Consider the following 19,449-nt stretch of genomic DNA (forward strand, 5'->3'; position numbering starts at 1 on the left):
ACAGTATATTTACCTACAGTTCCCAAAAATCTTCTACCCACCCAACCTCTGTATTTTTAAATTTGCTACATCTTACCCAACAATTGTTGTTAATATAGCAGCCAGGTGAGTACCCTGGAGTAGTCTCATTTCCTGTTTTTCCTTCCTTCCTCTTATCCAAATCAGTGCCACCCAGGCTACAAATGGACCTGCAGTTATCTTTATGCTTAAACTGCTGCTTCTCAGTTCAAAAACTTCAGATAGAACCCACTGGATATTTTGCCACTCAAAAACAAACGCACTGCAGCTGAGATTTCAGTCATCTCAAGTGCTGGATAATGCAAATCTGTTTTCTAATGGTTGCCCGATTTCAACCACAACACATCACCAAACAAGACAAATTCTCAGCAATTCTTTGTAAGAGAAAGAACTCAAAGCTTTGGAGAAATCCTCCTTTTCAAAGATTACCAGCTAAAGAAACAATGTAAGCAAACGTTTTTGTGTTCCTGAAATGCCCTGTGTCCATAGTGATCAGGTAGAGAGAAGTTATTTCAAGTTCAAATATAACTTGGCGATTGCCACATGGTGCAGAATCTTTCCACCCCTAGACTCCAAAAACCCAATCAGACAAGTGGCCGTAATCTGACTCCCAGCACACTGGGAGCTGCGGGCAGGCAATGAGAGCTGCACTCTGGCCAGGGAAGGCATGAGCGACAGACCTGCAGCCAGGCGGTGGGGGTAAGTCCTTCTTTGCCTTAAGGGAACAATGCTCAGGGCCAAAAGATGAAACTCAGATTCTTTTACTACAGGTATTTGTGCCCTCGCAGGCAGAATCTAAAAGGAAACTCTAGGGCAGATGGGTGGTTCTTTTAGATCTGGGCACTGGGCACATTCATAAGAGAGGTACAGAGAAGGTAGAAGGGATGCTTTGTAGCAAAATCCTCCAAATATGCCAGACCTGTGAAAGCACAGGAAAACTACCCCATGGAGGTAAATCTATCTGTAGTATTTTCATCAGGAAAAGTACTCACCCGGGGGCTTGGCTGTCGGGAAGTGGATCGGGGCTGGGTGTTCAGCTAGAAAGTAATGTGTCTGGGTCAATACAACCAGGGCACATCAACAAACCCCCTTTGTTCTGGGGAAAAAGAAGCAAAACAAATGGTGTTGATCCATATCCAGAGTGTGAACATTGATAATCACAGCAGGGCGCTATGGCAGACGCTGGGGTGAGCACTTGAAAGGCCAGAGGTATGTACGTGCTTCAGAAACTTTGGGGTTCAAAGCCGACTGAGGTTGGTCACTCTGCCCTGTAAGGAGGTCAGATTTTTGTGGGTTTTCTAAAAAAGCTAAATGTAGTTTTAAGGAATATATTTGTGTTTGTGTTTGTGTTTTTTGTTTTTTTAGTTTCTCTGGCTGATGAAAATTTGAAGCTAGGAGAACGACTGAGTTTCTTAAATTAGGTCTCTGGAGAGGTAGACAGATGCATAAGAGAATGAGCAGGAGAGCAAACTCAGGGACCTGGGGAGAGTGAGGGGAGAAGGGGAGAAGCCAGGAGGTGGCCTCTCCCTGGGCCCGCCCCTCCTGGTATTCTCCTATTTGGCTGAAAAGGGACCTGCTTCCTGCCCACCAGCTGCCTTAGCTTCCTGCTTCGTCCGCTTCCTTTTCCCCACTAAATCCAGCCACAGATGACCAGCACCTGTGATACCACCTTGCCCCTTTGCCATCCCGGCTACAGCCGTGGGCAGCTGGTGAGTTCAGAAGCCACCCTCACAACTTCTTTTTCAATTTGTGAGTTCTTTGAGTTTCTCCCGCTTTGGGATATTTTTAATGCCTCTCCCAGGGCACCCTATTTTTGCCTCTTTATTTTCTCTTCTCTAGGGAGTGTGATGTCATTGTCCTCCCAGCTGGGGGGTTTCATAATTACTCAATTTGAGCAGTTCACTTGGGCAACGGACGCTGGGGGCAGGGCTGGCTGTTCCCCTTCTGGAGCCACCAGGACTTGGGCAGAAAATGGGTTTCTCTTTCCAACTCTGAAGCAAAGCCCCAGATCAAACCAGAGGCTGAGCTGAGATCTAAAGGTCAAGGGAAAGTTCCCCTAGCTCTTTTGGGCACAGCATTTCCCTACTTCCCACCCAGAACCCAGGCTCCTGGGGACAGTAAGTGATATGGCCGGGGAAAGGGCTCCACTCAGTAATGTGTGGAAAGGAAAGCTGCCATACCACAAATCTGTTAAAATATGTGGCTGTCTTGCCCAACCCTTTTCATAGTCCTCTGTGATCAGTCTGCTAACTGCTCTCCACACTCCTTGGCTTCCAGGCTATCACAGGCAAAGGATAAGGGCACATGTTTTGAATAATGGAGTAACCGGGGTAACCGCCCCTCCAAGGGCGATCCTAGCCGTTTCTTGCCAGAACGAGCAGTTGGCATTAATATCCTCAAACTTCATCCCTGCTCAGCTCCAAAGATCCGCAGACACTAAGAGGCAAAGAGACTGGAGGAAGAAAGTGTCTTCCCTCCCAATGGCTGCCCTGCTGCTCTCCAACCTCCCTCACCCTCCCTCACCCTCCCTCGCTCTCCTCCCTTACCCTCCCCTCCCCCCTCCTCCTCCGCCCGCGACCATGACACACACACACACAAGCTCCCCTAGGAAGAGGTATCCCGTCTTGCAGGGCCAAGCAGAAGGAGGAGCAGGCTGTCCAGAAAACACTAGAGAAACACCGCTTCCCGCGGAGCCTCGCACTCTGAGGACCAGTCCCCCTGCCACACCCCCTTTCGTCCTCGCCTGCCGCGGTGGCGCCTCCCCGGTTTTCAGCCGCACTAGGGCGCCTGGGCGGGCGGGCAGGGTGCCCGGGGCGCTGCTTGCAGACGCCGGCCTCCAGGATCCCTTTGGGGAGCTTTATCTGAGGGGTAACCTCAGGGTTTGAGAGAGGGTCAGGCAGGAGAAGGGACTGTCCCCTAACACTACAGAAGGACCGCAGAGGCCAGGACGCAGCTTTCCCAGGCGAGGCTGCCGGGCCGCCGAGGAGGCCTGCGGGCGGGCAGGGCGCAGGTCCCAGGCTGATAAGCGGCTCTGTTTGTCCACCTGGCCGTTGCCCGGGAGCCTGGCAAGGGCCTGGGAGTGGCCGCTCCCCTGCCTTTGGAGAGGCGCTGCAGGCTCCTCTGGGGCTGAGAGTGACACGTCGCGCGCCGCACGTCCAGACCCGGGCGGCCACGAGGTCCCTCGGCGGCCCGGCTCCGGGACTCCTCCCGCTGGCAGGGACAAAGAGGGAGTGTCCCGTCCCAGCTCAGGCCCTGCCAGTTCCCGCCGCCGAAGCCAGTCACCATGAGCTCCCCTCCCCGCAACGAGTTTACCTTCTGGGAAGACAGACTTCCAGCATTCCTGGCTTCCCAGCAGACCTCCGGTTAATCCAGTCTGAACTGGGGAGAGGCGAGGGAGCATCACGCTCTAAAAGCCAGTTTCAGAATGCTAGGTTCAGCAATAAATTAACGAAACTGATAAAGAGCTCCCTTTTTAAAATTGTTTTATGTTCAAAATATAAATAGTATCTGAAAAGCACATTGAACTTAAAAACTTGTTCTGAGGGAATTAACTATAGGGTAAATATATTTTACTCAATTTTTAAGGAAATTGATATAGACATTTTCCTTTCTAGGAACAATTCAGATAATTTTCCAGTGAAACTGGATGATCTTTGAATATTAAATAAAAGGAGACTAGAATAACAATCTCTTGATTATTAATTAAGGAGACAATTAATTAAGGAGATGTTCCAGAAGCATTCTTTCTTGGTCTGCAAGTAACCATGAGAGGGGCCCTGCCCACATTAGGGCAATACTACAGGCCTGGCATCTTCACCTAAATTCATAAACCCTGGTTTGGTAGCCTCTGAAGCCAATTTGTCTTTCTTTTCAGTAAGTGTGGACCTTTGTGTAGAAGAGAGAGCATCATGGTGGCCTTCAAAGGGGTCTGGACTCAAGCTTTCTGGAAAGCAGTCACCGCGGAATTTCTGGCTATGCTTATTTTCGTTCTCCTCAGCCTGGGATCCACCATCAACTGGGGTGGAATGGAAAAGCCCTTACCCGTCGACATGGTTCTCATCTCTCTTTGCTTTGGACTCAGCATTGCCACTATGGTGCAATGCTTCGGCCACATCAGTGGCGGCCACATCAACCCCGCTGTGACCGTGGCCATGGTGTGCACCAGGAAGATTAGCATCGCCAAGTCTGTCTTCTACATTGCAGCCCAGTGCCTGGGTGCCATCATTGGAGCAGGCATTCTCTACCTCGTCACACCTCCGAGTGTGGTGGGGGGCTTGGGAGTCACCACGGTAACATCCTTAACTCTTCTTTTCAAACTAGGACTCCAGGCTTCTTACATACTCTGCTAGATGACACCCTGGTGGCCTGAGAGACCTTCTTAAGATTGCTGATTTATTCCCAAGGAATTTCAGATGATTCTTGATAGGGGTGAAACTGATTCCACCAACACTGACTATATCATATGAAATCATTGTTTGCTAGTGAGTCACTTGGACATTGCTAAGTCTGGGTGGCACAAAAATCGTGTTGGTTTTTTTCCCCTCTCTCTCATCCCAGTGACCATACTGACTATATAGTTAATCAAAGGCGTTTTTATTACAATTATTTGTTGGTTCCCTAGCATAGGAAACAGTTTTGTTTCTTGTCATGTTCATAAGATTTAAAATGATCTACATCGAATCACACTTGAAAAAATAAATGGGCCTTTGATCCTAGTTTTGTTCTTAGCTGATTAGGAATATCATTTGTTAGCTCAGCACCAGGGTTGATTAAAAACCCGCACACAGTTTAAATGTTAATTGAAATGTATATTAATTAATTTAAACCTAATTAATGGATTTAATCATTGCCTTATAAAATTCCAAGACTCAAGAAACTCTTTTCTAAGATAAGTGCAGCAGTGGCACATTTTGCTCCCTTTGTAGAAACGGACATTCAGCACAAACTCCCGTTTAGTCATTGTAAGAGTAATGAATTACCTGTGATGGCCCCAAATGGGTAGAAATTTATTCCTTCTTTTTTGGGGGGTCTGGGGGACAGTGTCTCAATTGACAGTGGGATAGAAGATTCAAATTAACCATCAGTTTTTACAGGGATAAAATATGCTTTTCTCAATGTTATGTTGTCATAGAAAATGTACTCTTGCTTCAATTCAGATGGAGTATTTTTCTCTTTGTAGGTTCATGGAAATCTCAGCGCTGGTCATGGTCTCCTGGTGGAGTTGATAATCACATTTCAGTTGGTGTTTACTATTTTCGCCAGCTGTGATTCCAAACGGACTGATGTCACTGGTTCAATAGCTTTAGCAATTGGATTTTCTGTGGCAATTGGACATTTATTTGCAGTAAGTTTCCAAGTCCATTTAAATAATTGATCCATTTCATTTATCCTCCCCCTAGAGCTGGCCTGAAGATGTTGTGTTTTATAGCTGTAGTTCTTTAGTATCCAGCCACGTCTGTCCATTTTCGGTGATTATTATGCTAACTGTGATGAGAATGTTGATACGGCTGCTAACATCTTGAGTTCCTCTAACTAACTTGGCAAATGGCAGCAAATTCCCGTGAATGATACCTGTTAGTAGCTGTGTTTCAGCAATGCCTGAAGTTGTTTTCTTTTTCCCTCTAGATCAATTACACTGGTGCCAGCATGAACCCCGCCCGATCCTTTGGACCTGCAGTTATCATGGGAAATTGGGAAAACCATTGGGTAACCATCATGTTGATAGTTTCCATCTTTCTACAGTTGAGGACAAGTACCCATGGAGCTCTTGGTTTTTATTTTTTTTTCATTATATTGCTCACTAGTTTCTCTTACTTCCTCTCAACCTTGACCCCCTCCCCCTACTTTATTACATCTTTCATAAAGACTAGGGAGAGACTAGAACAAACCTGCTGCAAAACATCTCGTCTTATATCTGCTTTGGGCCTTCAGTAATAGCCTTTTTTTTTTTAAGCACTGCTCTGGGTACTGTATCTGACAGACTGCAGCAGAATATATTGTACATGGAGGTTGCCTATGTGGAACAAGTTACAATCAGGATGGTGTAGTGAATATGGTGTTTAATAATTGAAAATAAAGCCTTCCTGACAATGACAGGAAATATACTTGCCAAAAAAAAGAAGAAAAAGAAAGAAATGCTTAAAAGCACTGCCTATAGCAAATATTTACCTTTTTGTTTACAGAAGCATGAACCCAATTAATAGTATGCAAGTTGGAAGCATGTGAACTGCAGATGGTGAGGAATAAATGGTGCAAATGTTTACACTATTATCACCATAACGAAAGGCAGAAAAATAAATGACGTTCAGAAAAGGCACACTTTTCAATATCATGTCTAATCTACTTATTAATGTGGTGGCAATGCCTCCAGAGAGCAGCGGTATCCATTTTTAAATATCACAATCCATTTTATTTTAATTGTTTCTTACAAAAAAGGAATTTAAATCCATTAAATGAATAATATGGCATTTTTGAAGGCCACTCACATACTAACATACAATAACCGATAAAAATATGAGACATATGTAAGCCAGCTTCAAATGGGGCTAACTTTTACTGTCATTTATATGTTGTGAATGCTATTTTACACCTTTTATTTTTAATTCATGAATATAAGAATATGTCACTTATGTTTTAATCTCACACATACGGTGATTATTGACCCAGTCAATAATCATGACTGGGTCCACCCAACCATGAGCTACATTGCAAATGAGGAGAAATTGCAACACTGCTATGTACATTCTTCTAAGAAAAGTGTACCAAGTCTTTACCAGTAATCTGTACCATTAAATAACAGCACGAGAGTCCACGTTCAAAAGTAAGAATTTGGATCCAGCCATACGAAAACTTAGTCAACAGTACTATTCATGAGATTGGTCATTTTGCCACTGATATTTCCATTTATGTCTCGAAAGATTTGCCACATTAACAGGAATGGAAATTTTTAATGGGCAGTATATAGATCTTATAATAAAAGTACTTTTAGTTTAACTTATAAATTCAAACTATTTTTGTAATTAAAATTTAGAAAAATGACAACTTTCAATTTAATTTATGAGGACTTTAATATGTGGATGAAAATATGTTTTATTAATTACTTGTTAGTTTCAGTAAACTAGTTAAAATTTAAACAGTAGGAAAATTCTTAGCTTGTTGATTGAATCAAGTTTCCCCTTGTTGCTATTTTATAACACACTTAATCCCTACTGAAAAGGAATGTCCATTCTGCAGCAATGGATGTGGGAAACTTAGAACGAATTTAAAGTATATTTGCAGATAGATAGACTGATAGACTAGAAATAACAGCAAAATATTAATGTGAACTTTTTGTATAGTGTAATTATGTTTTATAGTTTTCTTCTTTATACATTTCTGTATTTTCTATATTTTTAGCAATAAAAATTGTTTATCTTATAAATTTTTAAAGTTACTTTAAAGTACATTATGACTTTGTTTTGGAAGAGCAACTTGAAATCGAGATTTGTTTATTTTTGAGAGCTTGCAGCCAGATGTGTCCGTCAGAGGTCTTTCGGGGAAGTGTTATAATTATGTCACAGTCCTTATTCTCCCTTGTGGGATTTGTAGCTTATGGAACAGAACGTGTCTAATGAGATCTCACCAAAGGAACAAAGAGCAAAGACATTCAGAGGAGGGCTCTCCTTGTTTCTCCTTTGAAAGGGCATGGAGAGGTCAAGTCTCACATAGTTTCTTTCATGTTCAAGATAAGGAACTTGGTTCCTGCAGTCACCCTACCAACAGTTTTTCTCTTAGGTATATATATTCAGCTTCAGCTTCAAGTTCAAATTTTCTTTAGATTTTGCAATGAGGATGCTAAGTGAGATTAATTCCAGAGAGTGTTTTAAGCCAGAAGCATTCATCATATTTTTTCATATGGGAGAAGCATAGTGTAATGGAAAATAGTATAGTGGTTCAAAAGAGAGATTTGAAATCAGACAGACCTGAAATCCAGCTCCACCGCTTGCTAAGCAAGAAATCCTAAGCAAGCTTCTTGCCCTCTCAGTGTCAATTTTCTTACCCATAAAATGGCGATAATAATAATATCTACCTCAAAGGTTATTGTTAGAATTAATCCAGGAAAAGCGCTAAGTACAGCCAGCTCAGGAAGAGTGCTCAATAAACAGGGTTTCTGTTGCTCAAGTTTATCTGTTGAGTGTATGTCTGATTTCTACAGCTTACACGTGCTTTAAAGGAAGTGTTGAGGTTTATCCAACTCAAAACTTAGCTTATTCTAGACATATATGTGATATGATAAAAACTTCCAGTTATTGAATTAAAATCCTATGGAATTGTTAATCCTCAAGTAACCATCATCTGTAAACTCAGTACAGATCTTTTCACCAAGTGAGCATTGGCAGAACCATGAGCATGAAAGCACTCTTCAAGAAGAGTCATAAACAAACCATGAGGTTTTCTGTTAAATCAAATCACCAAATTTTAGAGAGGAAAAATATGTAACATAAGGAAAATGACTTAGAGCCAGCCTAGCCACATACATCTTTAAATTGTCTAGGAAACATGCGATGGAGCAGGTTACTATACAATTGGAACTATTAAGTATTATACAAGAATTATTTCAATTTAATCCTGATAATCCATGAGGTATGTATTATTATAATCCCCACTATTCAGATGAGGAAATTAAGGTTTAGGAAGTTAAATAACTGATGTAAGCGTTCACAAAATGGCTAAGTGGTAGAGCTGGGATTCCATGTATCATGCTGTACTGAATAATGAAAGCCCCAAATGCTAAAATCTGTACTACGATCGTGATTATGCAGAAACCAATGTAAGACGGCAATGTTAAGAAAACAAGATAAGTACTCTCCAGAAATTCTTTTTTTTTTTCTAGTTTAATTGAAGAATTCTTAGTGTCTGCTTAATTTGCAGTACCACCAAAGAGGAGCCATCTTTACTTTAAGGATTATCAGAAAATACAAAGAACGTAATTAATGAAAGCAGGAAAAGAGAAGAGGAAACAGTCTTTTCTTGTTTTCTGTTCAAATGTTATTTAGCAATATATGGCTCTCTGGTGTGCATTTGATGTATTTTCTTTCCAATTCTTCTCTTTTTTTATGCATGACACATTTGTTCTCTTAATTTAAACCAGCTATGTTCTATAGTCATGTGTTGTTCAAAGGAATAGTTTTATTCTACTTACACTCTATAACTTCCATCTTTGCCCCAGATATATTGGGTTGGACCAATAATAGGAGCTGTCCTCGCTGGTGGCCTTTATGAGTATGTCTTCTGTCCAGATGTTGAACTCAAACGTCGTTTTAAAGAAGCTTTCAGCAAAGCTGCCCAGCAAACAAAAGGGAGCTACATGGAGGTGGAGGACAACAGGAGCCAGGTAGAGACCGATGACTTGATTCTAAAACCTGGAGTGGTGCATGTGATTGACATTGACCGGGGTGAGGAGAAGAAGGGGAAAGACCCATCTGGAGAGGTATTGTCTTCAGTATGACTAGAAGACAGCACTGAAAGCAGACAAGAACCCTTAGAACTGTCCTCAGATTTCCTCCCACCCATTAAGGAAACAGATTTGTTATAAATTAGACACACGCAGGTTTGTTGTTTCATGTCATATTACTCAGTCTAGATAATAAATATCTCATTATTTACCAAGGAGGAATGGAAGAAACCTATTGTGAATTCCAAGTCTTAAAAAAAATCTTTTAAAAATATCCCAAAGCAAATATGTATCTAATTTGTCTAGGTGCCATTCACTAATAATCGATTTAAAATGCGTGTCAAGATTTGGTTAAGTCTTGCCTGACAAAACTTATAGACATACCTATCAGCTTACTCCTCCTCTACCGTGAAACTGGCATTGTCAATCTTCATTTGAGTATTTATCCTGTTAACTCAAGTTTATCAATGGCAAAGTACAGTATGTCACAGAATCATGCACATTCAAGAAAGAAAATATACTGAGCTCTTTTATGGACAATCCCTTATTTATAAACTACCTCGGCAAAAGAATATTAACAAAGATCATTGCTAATGAATTGTTTCCATTTATATTTCAAATACCCAACTTTCAACCCAAACTCCAATTTATAATATTCCTTCTCCCTCCTCAATGCCCAAGGTAATGGAGAACTAAAGCCCAGAAATTTGAAGAATGTTCAGAAACCCTGTATAATTATTAATTCCACCCACTAAAACATCCAAATCATAAGGAACCCCTCTTGAGATTCAGGACAAACAGACTTGTAAGATCTTATGGGGGTAAGGGGGGAATTACCATCATACAAAAATCATAAGGACAAAGGAAATCTGTATTTTGGCCTCAAATAGTTGATCTGTTTTCAGTGCACATCCTCAAATACACTACCTGAAGTTAACAATCTAAGCTTTTAACCACTTAACAAGTCTGCTTAGTTTTTTTAACTTACTGGCAAAACTGGGGGTTTTGTGTGTTTGTAACTTTGGTTATCTACATTTAAACATTACTGAGACATATTTTTGATAACAAGAACATAACTAGTTGAGTCCTGACTTTTTGATGATTATTAAGCTCTGCTCACTCTGGAAGGTGTAGACCAGTCCTGCCCAGCCCCAATCTCTATTGCCCTCTCACTTCTCATGACATTTGTTGATAGTCTTCACTGTGTGTGTAATAATATTTTAATGAATTCAAATGCATGAGAGACAAGGAACAACATGGTTGCAGAATAAAAGGGTGAACATATCACAGAACTGTGTATTCAAAGCTGCCTAGGTAACCAGTCTCACTTGCAGAGGTATTGTATGTAACGCAACACATTTTTGAAGTGTTTTCATTACTCACCCATTTATTTGTCAAAATAGTTTGTCTTTCCTGTACCGCTTTGCCTTATGTCAATAGAAAGGGCTCTGGAAACCCCAGTTTCTATCATCTGAACCGTCTAGTCTAGCTTTTTATCTTAGACAAGGAGCTGCAAATATCAGTTTCACTGAACAAAAGCGAGGAGTAAAGCAAAAATCAATCACTGCAAAGAGTGGCTTGTAAATAGCTGATAATCAAGGGCCTCCTTCTCCCATGCACAGTTCCAACTGTGTGCCACTTTTTAGTGTTAATGGCAGTTGTGTGTCTGTGGCAGTGAGATAATGGACCACTATTAAACCTGATTCTCTTCGGTGCTAGAAAAGTGATGCATAAGTTTGCCAGAGAGTCCTCACACAGGTAGGCCTGGGAGTGCTGCTAGCGTTTTTTATGGCAGGTGTGAAATCCCAGGCTTCCTTCTCAAGGATGTAGCCAACCACCCCCTTCGCCAGTGATGCACGTTGCTTCCTGTTTGTGGCAGCATCTATAGGATCTAGGGTTCGATTCTAAGGATGGTTTATGCCCGTCTTTTCAAATGTTTGCACAATATACCACTAAAGGCTTAAAATTGGGGGTGGTTCAGCTTATAACATAATACTATCAACCATCGGCAAACAGGTCAGTTCAAAAATAAGTTACGTTAACAAAGAAAAGTTAAACCGAATTTCTGAATACGCTTACAATTTACTGGCTTATAATCATTTTTACTCAGTCATATGATTTACTTCTTATACACTCATTTCCAGTTAGAGCATTCAATAAGTTAGTGCTTGAAAAAAAAGGGTGAACGATGTTTTTGTAATTTGTTTTCCAGCAACTAGCAGAGTGCCTGGCACTTAGTAGGTATTCAAAATAAGTGTGTTAGTTAATAAAAATATATAAATTTCATTTGAGATTTAAGAATATGAATAATTTTCCTTTAACCTTTATTTTGCTCAATATTTAATAAAAGCATGGTTTCAAGGACTATTGAGGGAAGGCAATGTAAACGTAAACCCATAAAATATATTTTTCCATTCTACTATTTTAGAGGTACGCAGTGAACGAAAGCTTTAGCGCATTTTTTCCCCGCATATGAGACAACATATTCTGTATTTCACTCAAGGCTCTGCCAGTAAAAAGTAATGAAATTGTACCTTTCTAATGACATCTATGCAGCAGGGGTCTATTGCCTTGTGGATGGCACCAAATTATCCAAGTGTATTAGGAGACTAGGGCTTTTTCCTTTAATCCCTTCTTATTAATGAAGTGCATCATGCTGCTCCCAGGAGAGTGCTGCTGACAGATACACAGAAAAGAGATCAGAGAGAAAAAATTGGAAGGACATAAATGAATTATATCCAGCCAGGAAACGATGCCAACCATCTCTTCCCTAAGGAAAAGTACACAAGAGCCCCCAAATTATAAGGTGGTTCCTACACTGAAAATGTATATAGTTTGCCAAAAGAGTACAAAGAGTAAGAGTCATTTTTTAAATTTTCAGGGCTTTCTTAATAATTTGGGGCCCAGAATTTGAATGCATGTTTTTGTTGCTGAAGATGACATTTTCTTCAAAGAGTCCTAAACTTTTACACTGGAAGGAAATATTTTCTGATACCTAAATAGTTTCCTAAATTTAAGATTCCTACACTTTGTTTCTGCTCTTTGACACTTTTCATAAATTCTTGTACTTTCTTTCTGTCGTCTGGCCCTTTTCCTAATGAAGTTGATAGGTGCTAGCAAGAACTGCTACTCAGTCTGGAAGATTTTACAAGGAGACTAGAAATATTTGAATAACATACATCATGGAATTAAGTTGTCTAATTAATTATTAAGGTCTGAGTCCAAATAGCACAGAATAGTCTTCTTAGGCTGTGAAACTAGGCAACTCATTTACTAGTTTAAACTCAATAATCAACAGGAAAGTTTCAAAGAAGAGTAGCAAATTGAAACGCTAAAATTCATCCTATTCTGGTGCAGCCCTTTGTCGCAACATGTTGACACTGTCCCAACATGTTGTAAACGTTTGACAGAGAAATTGCCTTTGTGACAACTGAAGATGATATTGGGAGTTCAATATATAACGTTATCAAACAATAGAAAGCCAATATAAATTCTCCTCATAAGCACTAGAGAATATGCAAATTCAGAATATTTTATACCTGAGAGGAATTGTCTTTCATAATGTTTATGGCAACAAAAATATTAGGAAGATATGGTGACTATTTGGAAAGTGTAATGTAACAAAACTCACTTTCTTCACCACAAATTTTGTGTGTTTGCATTGGTATTGTAGTACTTTATAGATCACCCCAAAAGTGTATTAACTTTTGAAACCCATAATTCTCTGAAATGCATGGAGAACATTTAATTGAGGCCCCAAAACTGTGGCTGCTCACTTTTGCAAATGACCATAGCTTGTGAAAATACATATCAAATAAATATGATACGATATGTACAATGAACATTAAATTTAAGAGCAGTTATAATGGTACCCATGCATGCCAAAATCCAAGAGCTAAAAAATGTACCTAATTTATATAACCCATTGGAATATATTTCTAGATTCTCTTCAGAATTAATTAAATAAGCATGCAATTTATGAAAGTACATAAACAATTGTTTATCACTTTTATGACCCAAATCACAATAAACTTGTAATTCATGATAAACTGGTGAGAATAAACTGAACATATGGTTATATTCACAATTATTTATTAACTGAAATTTTATTCCAACATTAGAGCTAATATTAAGGAGATTTAAACTATAATGTCTAATATTCGGAATAATCTATTAAACGATTAGCATTGTGGTTGATTCCCATGAATTATGTTGTATCTCATACTACTAAGCTTGTGCAAATAAACTTTTTAATGTTTTAAAAGGCAAGCACTGTGTTTGATGATGTTTGAAAATTCATTCATAGTTTTTGCATGTTAGATCTTAGGAGCATCCTGTAGAATGACCAGAAGATTTAGATATTTGACTATAACCAACACCAAATGAAATGATGGGAGGATCCATATAATAAAATGTATTTTTTGAGAGCCTGCAAAGTATATACTGTAGTATGCCCTGATGTAGACAGTGAAAATTGCGTTTGCATGGGCTTAAATCTAAATTTCCACATCTATGTAGAATAGATCATTGAATATTAGCGATCATTATAGTGAGTCTAAAAGTGAAGACTTAAACATCTGTGACTCAAATAGATGACCCATCCTTAGGGCATTTGGCAGATTCTGTCTACCCAGTTGGATAGCATAGACACCATGAGTACTGGTTTAGTCCCTTGGGTTCTTGGTTTGAAGGGCTTCTCAATTTTGAGAGGTTAGAGACCCTCAGTGAAGGATTGAGGACAATCTCTTATGCAGTGTGCAACCCATCAGATGAGCGGTGAATGACACCTCAGGAGCCAGGTGGATATGCACCTCTCTTATAGCATTTGTCACGTTGTAGTGAAATCATTTGTGTAGGTGTCTGTCTCCCCTGCTAGGTTCTAAACGCCTTTAGGGTTAAGACTGTGTCTTATTTATTCTGTATCCCCCACCCTCAATTGAGCACTAGGCTTGACATTTTGCTCAATAAATGCTTGTTGCATAAATGAATAAAGAACTTAAGGATTATCTTACAATCATTAGGAAATGTCTAATGAGCACTATCCCTCAATTTAGTTGTTTTTTGCTGTTGTATATGTGTGTGCTAAATATTTGAATTCTTATAGTTCCAGTTAGGATCTCAAAATTAGCTCAAACACCAAAGCAAAATAAAACAAAAAAATGCACAGAAAGAATGAAACACTAATTGGATTTCTAAAATTTATATCTGATGTGTAGGCAACAAGACATGTTTTCATTGCTATATTTATACAATGGCCAGATGTTAGATGAAATTTAGCTCAATGACTATTTCAGCAAGAAAAGTATTTTAACAAGCATGGGGAGCCAGAGATATAAATGTCAGCCTGAGTTTAGATAATTATCCTGCTTGAAAATGTCTAAAACAATATGTCACCTGAATTAATTCTTACTATTTTTTAGTTTTTCCACCTCTTCACTTCTCAGGTTTAAGGAGGCTTTGAGGACCCTTAAAAGCTGAGTTGACTTCTGCTGCCTCCACATATTCAGAAGTCTCTGAGAAACCGTGACATTTATTTTTGCAACCTTTGTGCATAGCACAGTGGTAGTACATGGCTAGTGCTCAATGAATGCAAGATGAATGGATGGGTGAATGGATAGATGGATGGATGGAGGGATAGATGGAGGGAAGAAACACTTCAGTCTGGAGGAATTAAGTTACTCTGTGAACAGATGGAAATCAAATTGCTTTTCTCCTTATGAAAGCACTGGCCAAGGATCAGAATGGTAGAGGAGGAAAGCACGGAGTCGAATAATCATCAATAATGAGCATATATATGCTTTAGAATTTATAAATATTACTCTCAATCATTTAATCTTCAAGGCTCATCGTGAGGTAAGTATTACTATCATTCTCATTTCCAAACATGGGGAAACCAAGTATCAAGAAGATTAAGTAAATTACCCAAAATTATACCCAGTGGTAAAGCAGAAACTAGAATCTGCATCACGATTAATCCCAATCCCCTGTGTTATTCCCCTTAATCACACACAGTTCCCCCATTCCTCTATCAGCCTAATTTCCCATCAGCCATGTTTCCTTAAGTGGCAAGAAACATATTCTATCCACAGTAGGGCAAATCCTTATGTACAATACCAACAAGGTGCAATAAATTAAGTACTACAGACCTGGAGTAAGTATTACAGAGCTTAGAAATGATCTCAAATAAGAGAATAGGGTTGACTGTTGAAATGGGTTTACTTTAGGATACTTTGGGTGATTTAGAAAAATTTTGATTGGTTTTTCCTTAGGAAAATATTATAAAGACCACTATTTAAGATATGTTTCATTTGGTACAGAAAAGAGAGTAGGGGATTAATTGCAAAGTTACTGATAGGTGTCCCACATTTCAATAATAATAATAACAACTTTCAATGATTGAACACTTCCTCTGCACCAGATGTATACTTTACCCTGTGTACTCATTCCTCATAGAAACCTTAAGAGGTGGGTATTGCTATTACCCTCATTTGACAGTTGAGGAAACCGAGGTTTAAGAGAAGTAAGTAACTTGTCCAAAGTCAAACAGCTACTAAGTGGTAGAAGTGGGATTTGAACCCAGGCAGTCTGTCCATAGACTCCACTCTTAGCCTCTGCCCTGTATTGTCTCCTTCCGGTGGTGCTGGAGGTTTCCAGTCCTTCCAACTTTCATATCTGCTTTTTCCAAGGCTTTGACTTTTCATATCCAGCACAGATTGCAGTGTGTTTGAACCTCTCAGTTGTTGCCAACTTAACCTCTGATTATCATTCTGACCACCTCTGAAGGAAGACTGAAATATTCAAGTGCAAACGCCACAAAGATAAATCAACTAAACTTACAAAGTACTATTTTTGAAAGGGATTTGGAATGGCCAAGAAAACTTTCTTTAGTGAGCAGGGGTATGACAGAAACCTCTTATACACTATACCTTCCACTTTTTAGCTCAGATTTCCTGGTTGGTCTTTAATTTATCTAATTTGATCATTTCTCTTTGCCCTTCACTGGGACAAGTAACATGTATTTCAATTCTTCTTTACCCATTAATCACCCAATCAATATATATGCTTGAATATCTATTTTGTTCAAGGCTCTATAGAAAATTTAAATAAATTATATTTATTTATTAAATATTTATTTTATTGATAAAATAAAATTTAAATAAGGGAATCAGTTAAATGGTGTTTGACAATACTTACCCTAGATCAGCCAGTAAGTTTACAGACTGTATTTTTTTTAATAAAATAAAATAAAGGTATTTTTGAGTGGGCCAATTGTAACATTGTTACAATGGCAACAGCTTTGGGAAACAATTGCACAGAATGACCACTGCCAGTACTTTCCCTTTCCTTCAATAGTAAGAGGAGAAAATTTGCATTTATAAAATGGAACTGAACACAATTAGTACCTCCGTTTCCAAACTAAAGGATTGGCGACTAAGTCTCCAAATATTTTGATTCAGACTCTCAGAAGACAAAAATTGTTTTAAATATAGAGATGTACAACCAATGACTGTGGAAAACTGTTTAGATTTTGGGCCCCCAGAGGGGAAAGACAAGAAAAGAGGCGAGGAGGGAGAGAAGGAGGGACGGTCGGAGGGAGGGCTGGCAGGAATCCCTCAGTTACAGCGAAGTCTGTGCAGAGGGGCTCCTAGGGCTCCAGCCCCATCCAGCGCAGGAGATGAGAAGACAGCAGTTGCCCCTGTGCAGAGAAAAGTCCCTGTCCTAAGTTAGAGTGTTCTTGTCATCCTATATTGTAATTAGCGCTGCTGTCATTCTATATCGCAATTAGCCCCAAAGAGAACTGGACTAGGCATTGTCTTCAACAAACTTAAGCCCTCATCTCAATTTTAATTGTCAAAATGTCAGGCAAAAGGGAAATAGATCCCTCCCAGGAAATGAAAGGTCTCGCTGAATCTCGATTTTCAGGAAAAAAGGCAGGATGAAAGCAGGATCTCTCCATTTCTCTGAAGAAATCTGGCCTCTAAAATTTATTTCTTTAAGAAAGAAAAATTATGAGCCTACATCTCAGCACATGGATCCTGGAACTAACTCGCCATATTAAGCTACTCCAGAATTTCAATGTCAAAACTTATCACAAAGGACGTAAGTTTTATCTTGTTGTTTCAAAAGCCAATCTTCTGGAAACAGTCGCAGTAGAACTGAAGAGTGAGAGTGGCTGGGATTTCTCTAGCGACCTGCTGTAAAGAAGAGTTGAGAAAGACTGAGAGAGATTATTCAGCCCTGTGGTGTTGCTACATTGTGGTTAAATCATTCATATTCTTTGAACTCTAATAAAAAATTCTCATCAAACAATGATGACATTTTCATCTCATCAAAGTTTAATCACAAGAGTATTGTAATTCTGATTTTCCTCACCTCAGTTCAAATTGAAAGTAATTGTCAGACGTCATTTTAATTCTAACCATTACATCCCTTCTTACATGTTCTCCCTCACGTTATTATGGCCCATTTTGTTCTCTAAGAGGCATGTCATTTTTTTCTGCTATTTAAGCAGTTTTAAAAGACCTCTGTCACCTACTTACAAATAGTACACTTAAGGTTCATTTTAAAAAGCATTTGAGATAACAAATTAACATAAATAGAAAATGTTTCCTTGAAACGCTGAGAGACACGAGGGGTAATAGATTCTGCCTATGGAATTGTTTGATGTTGGAAAAACTCTTAATTGCCTGAATTCTTGATGGTTTCAAAAAATTTTTTTCTTAGCAAATCCCAGCATGATGGGCTTAAGTTGTACAAAAGCAGAGAGGTAAATACAAGCTTGTTTAATTTTCTCCCATTGACATTTTGGAGAAATAACTCTCCTTTAGTCATGAAGCATCCTGGGATCTGGGCTGAGAAGTGAGAGCAATTTTACTCCAATTGAGAGAGAGAATGGTGGCTCCCTCCAGGGGATGGCAAGTAAGTCCTTATCACCGCTTCCAAGGATGTATGGAAAGCTTGCAACAAAATCCAAGAGCATTGTGGAACTGGGGATAATATGTGTGTTGTATTTTCTGTGTTTTCCACAAGGGATTATCATCAGAATCAGAAGGGAAAAAACGAACATTATAATTATAGAGACCTAAGAGACCTGACTTAAGTAAAAGGGTCGGAGGGGAACATGGAGGATAGAATGTGGAGCCATTTAGGTGGCAATGGTTCTCATATCTGTGTCTCTGTCAAAGAACAGAAAGCTCAACCAAAGCAAGGATCCTACACTCAAATTCTTATGGGGTAAGTGGGCAAGTGATGGAAAGGAGTCAAGAAGTCCCCGGGGAGACTGGAGCAAACTTGACTCAGCAGATTCTTGTCATCTATGACCTTGGGTCCAGTATGGCCTGATCTTCTAGTATTTTAGGCAAACTTGAAATTCAAAACTATACATGTAGTCTCAAATTCTTAAATGTTGGGTTAAATGTATTTTTTTTTAAACTATAGAGGCAAAGAAAATATGACTGAGGTTGGACCAGGCTCAAGGATCATCAGTTTGAGATCTTTAACACCTCTTGGACATCTTCATATAGGTTCCTCAAACACCTCAAAAACATGTTCTAAGCTAAACTAATTGCCCTAATTTCTTCCAGCTTGTTTCTCCTCTTGTGTACCCCAAACCACAGAGTTGTCTAAGCCAAAACATGGCGGTCAGCCACATGTAGTTCCCCCTTCCCATTCAATTATTTGCCAAATCTATGATCTCCTAAATCCATCTTGCCTCCATCCCTACTGTCTCTACTTTGGTTCAGGCCAATGCAATAATTATCTAGATAATTATATTAGCTCCAAACCCAGTGGTCCTCAACCAGGGATGACTTGGCACCCCAGATGATAATTGGCAATGTCTGGAGATATTTTTGGTTGTTACAACTCAGGGTAAGTTTCTGGCATCTAATGGGCAGATGCCAGGGATACTTCTAAACATCCTACAATGCAAAGGACAGTCCTCTATCCCCTAACAAAGAATTATCTGTCTCAATATGTCAATAGTTCTGAGGTTGAGA

At 39.5% G+C, this 19,449-nt stretch overlaps 1 protein-coding gene across 3 annotated transcripts; it reads left to right on the forward strand.

Moving 5' to 3' along the window:
• Positions 1 to 503: 503 nt before the first annotated feature.
• Positions 504 to 13,720, forward strand: AQP4 (aquaporin 4). 3 transcript variants are annotated; one of them, XM_014828373.3, is made up of 5 exons: positions 504 to 717; positions 3,893 to 4,307; positions 5,198 to 5,362; positions 5,644 to 5,724; positions 9,227 to 13,720. In XM_014828373.3, exons 1-5 carry the CDS (start codon positions 686 to 688, stop codon positions 9,503 to 9,505), a joined length of 972 nt encoding a protein of 323 aa, XP_014683859.2. In that variant the 5' UTR covers positions 504 to 685; the 3' UTR covers positions 9,506 to 13,720. The 3 variants fall into 3 exon arrangements, with proteins under 3 accessions (XP_014683859.2, XP_070369374.1, XP_014683861.2); XM_070513273.1 differs by lacking the exon at positions 504 to 717 and adding an exon at positions 1,050 to 1,227; XM_014828375.3 differs by lacking the exon at positions 504 to 717 and adding an exon at positions 1,606 to 1,727.
• The last annotated feature ends 5,729 nt before the right edge of the window (positions 13,721 to 19,449 follow it).

This window comes from Equus asinus, chromosome 7 (genome assembly GCF_041296235.1).
Source record: "Equus asinus isolate D_3611 breed Donkey chromosome 7, EquAss-T2T_v2, whole genome shotgun sequence".
NCBI lineage: Eukaryota > Metazoa > Chordata > Mammalia > Perissodactyla > Equidae > Equus > Equus asinus.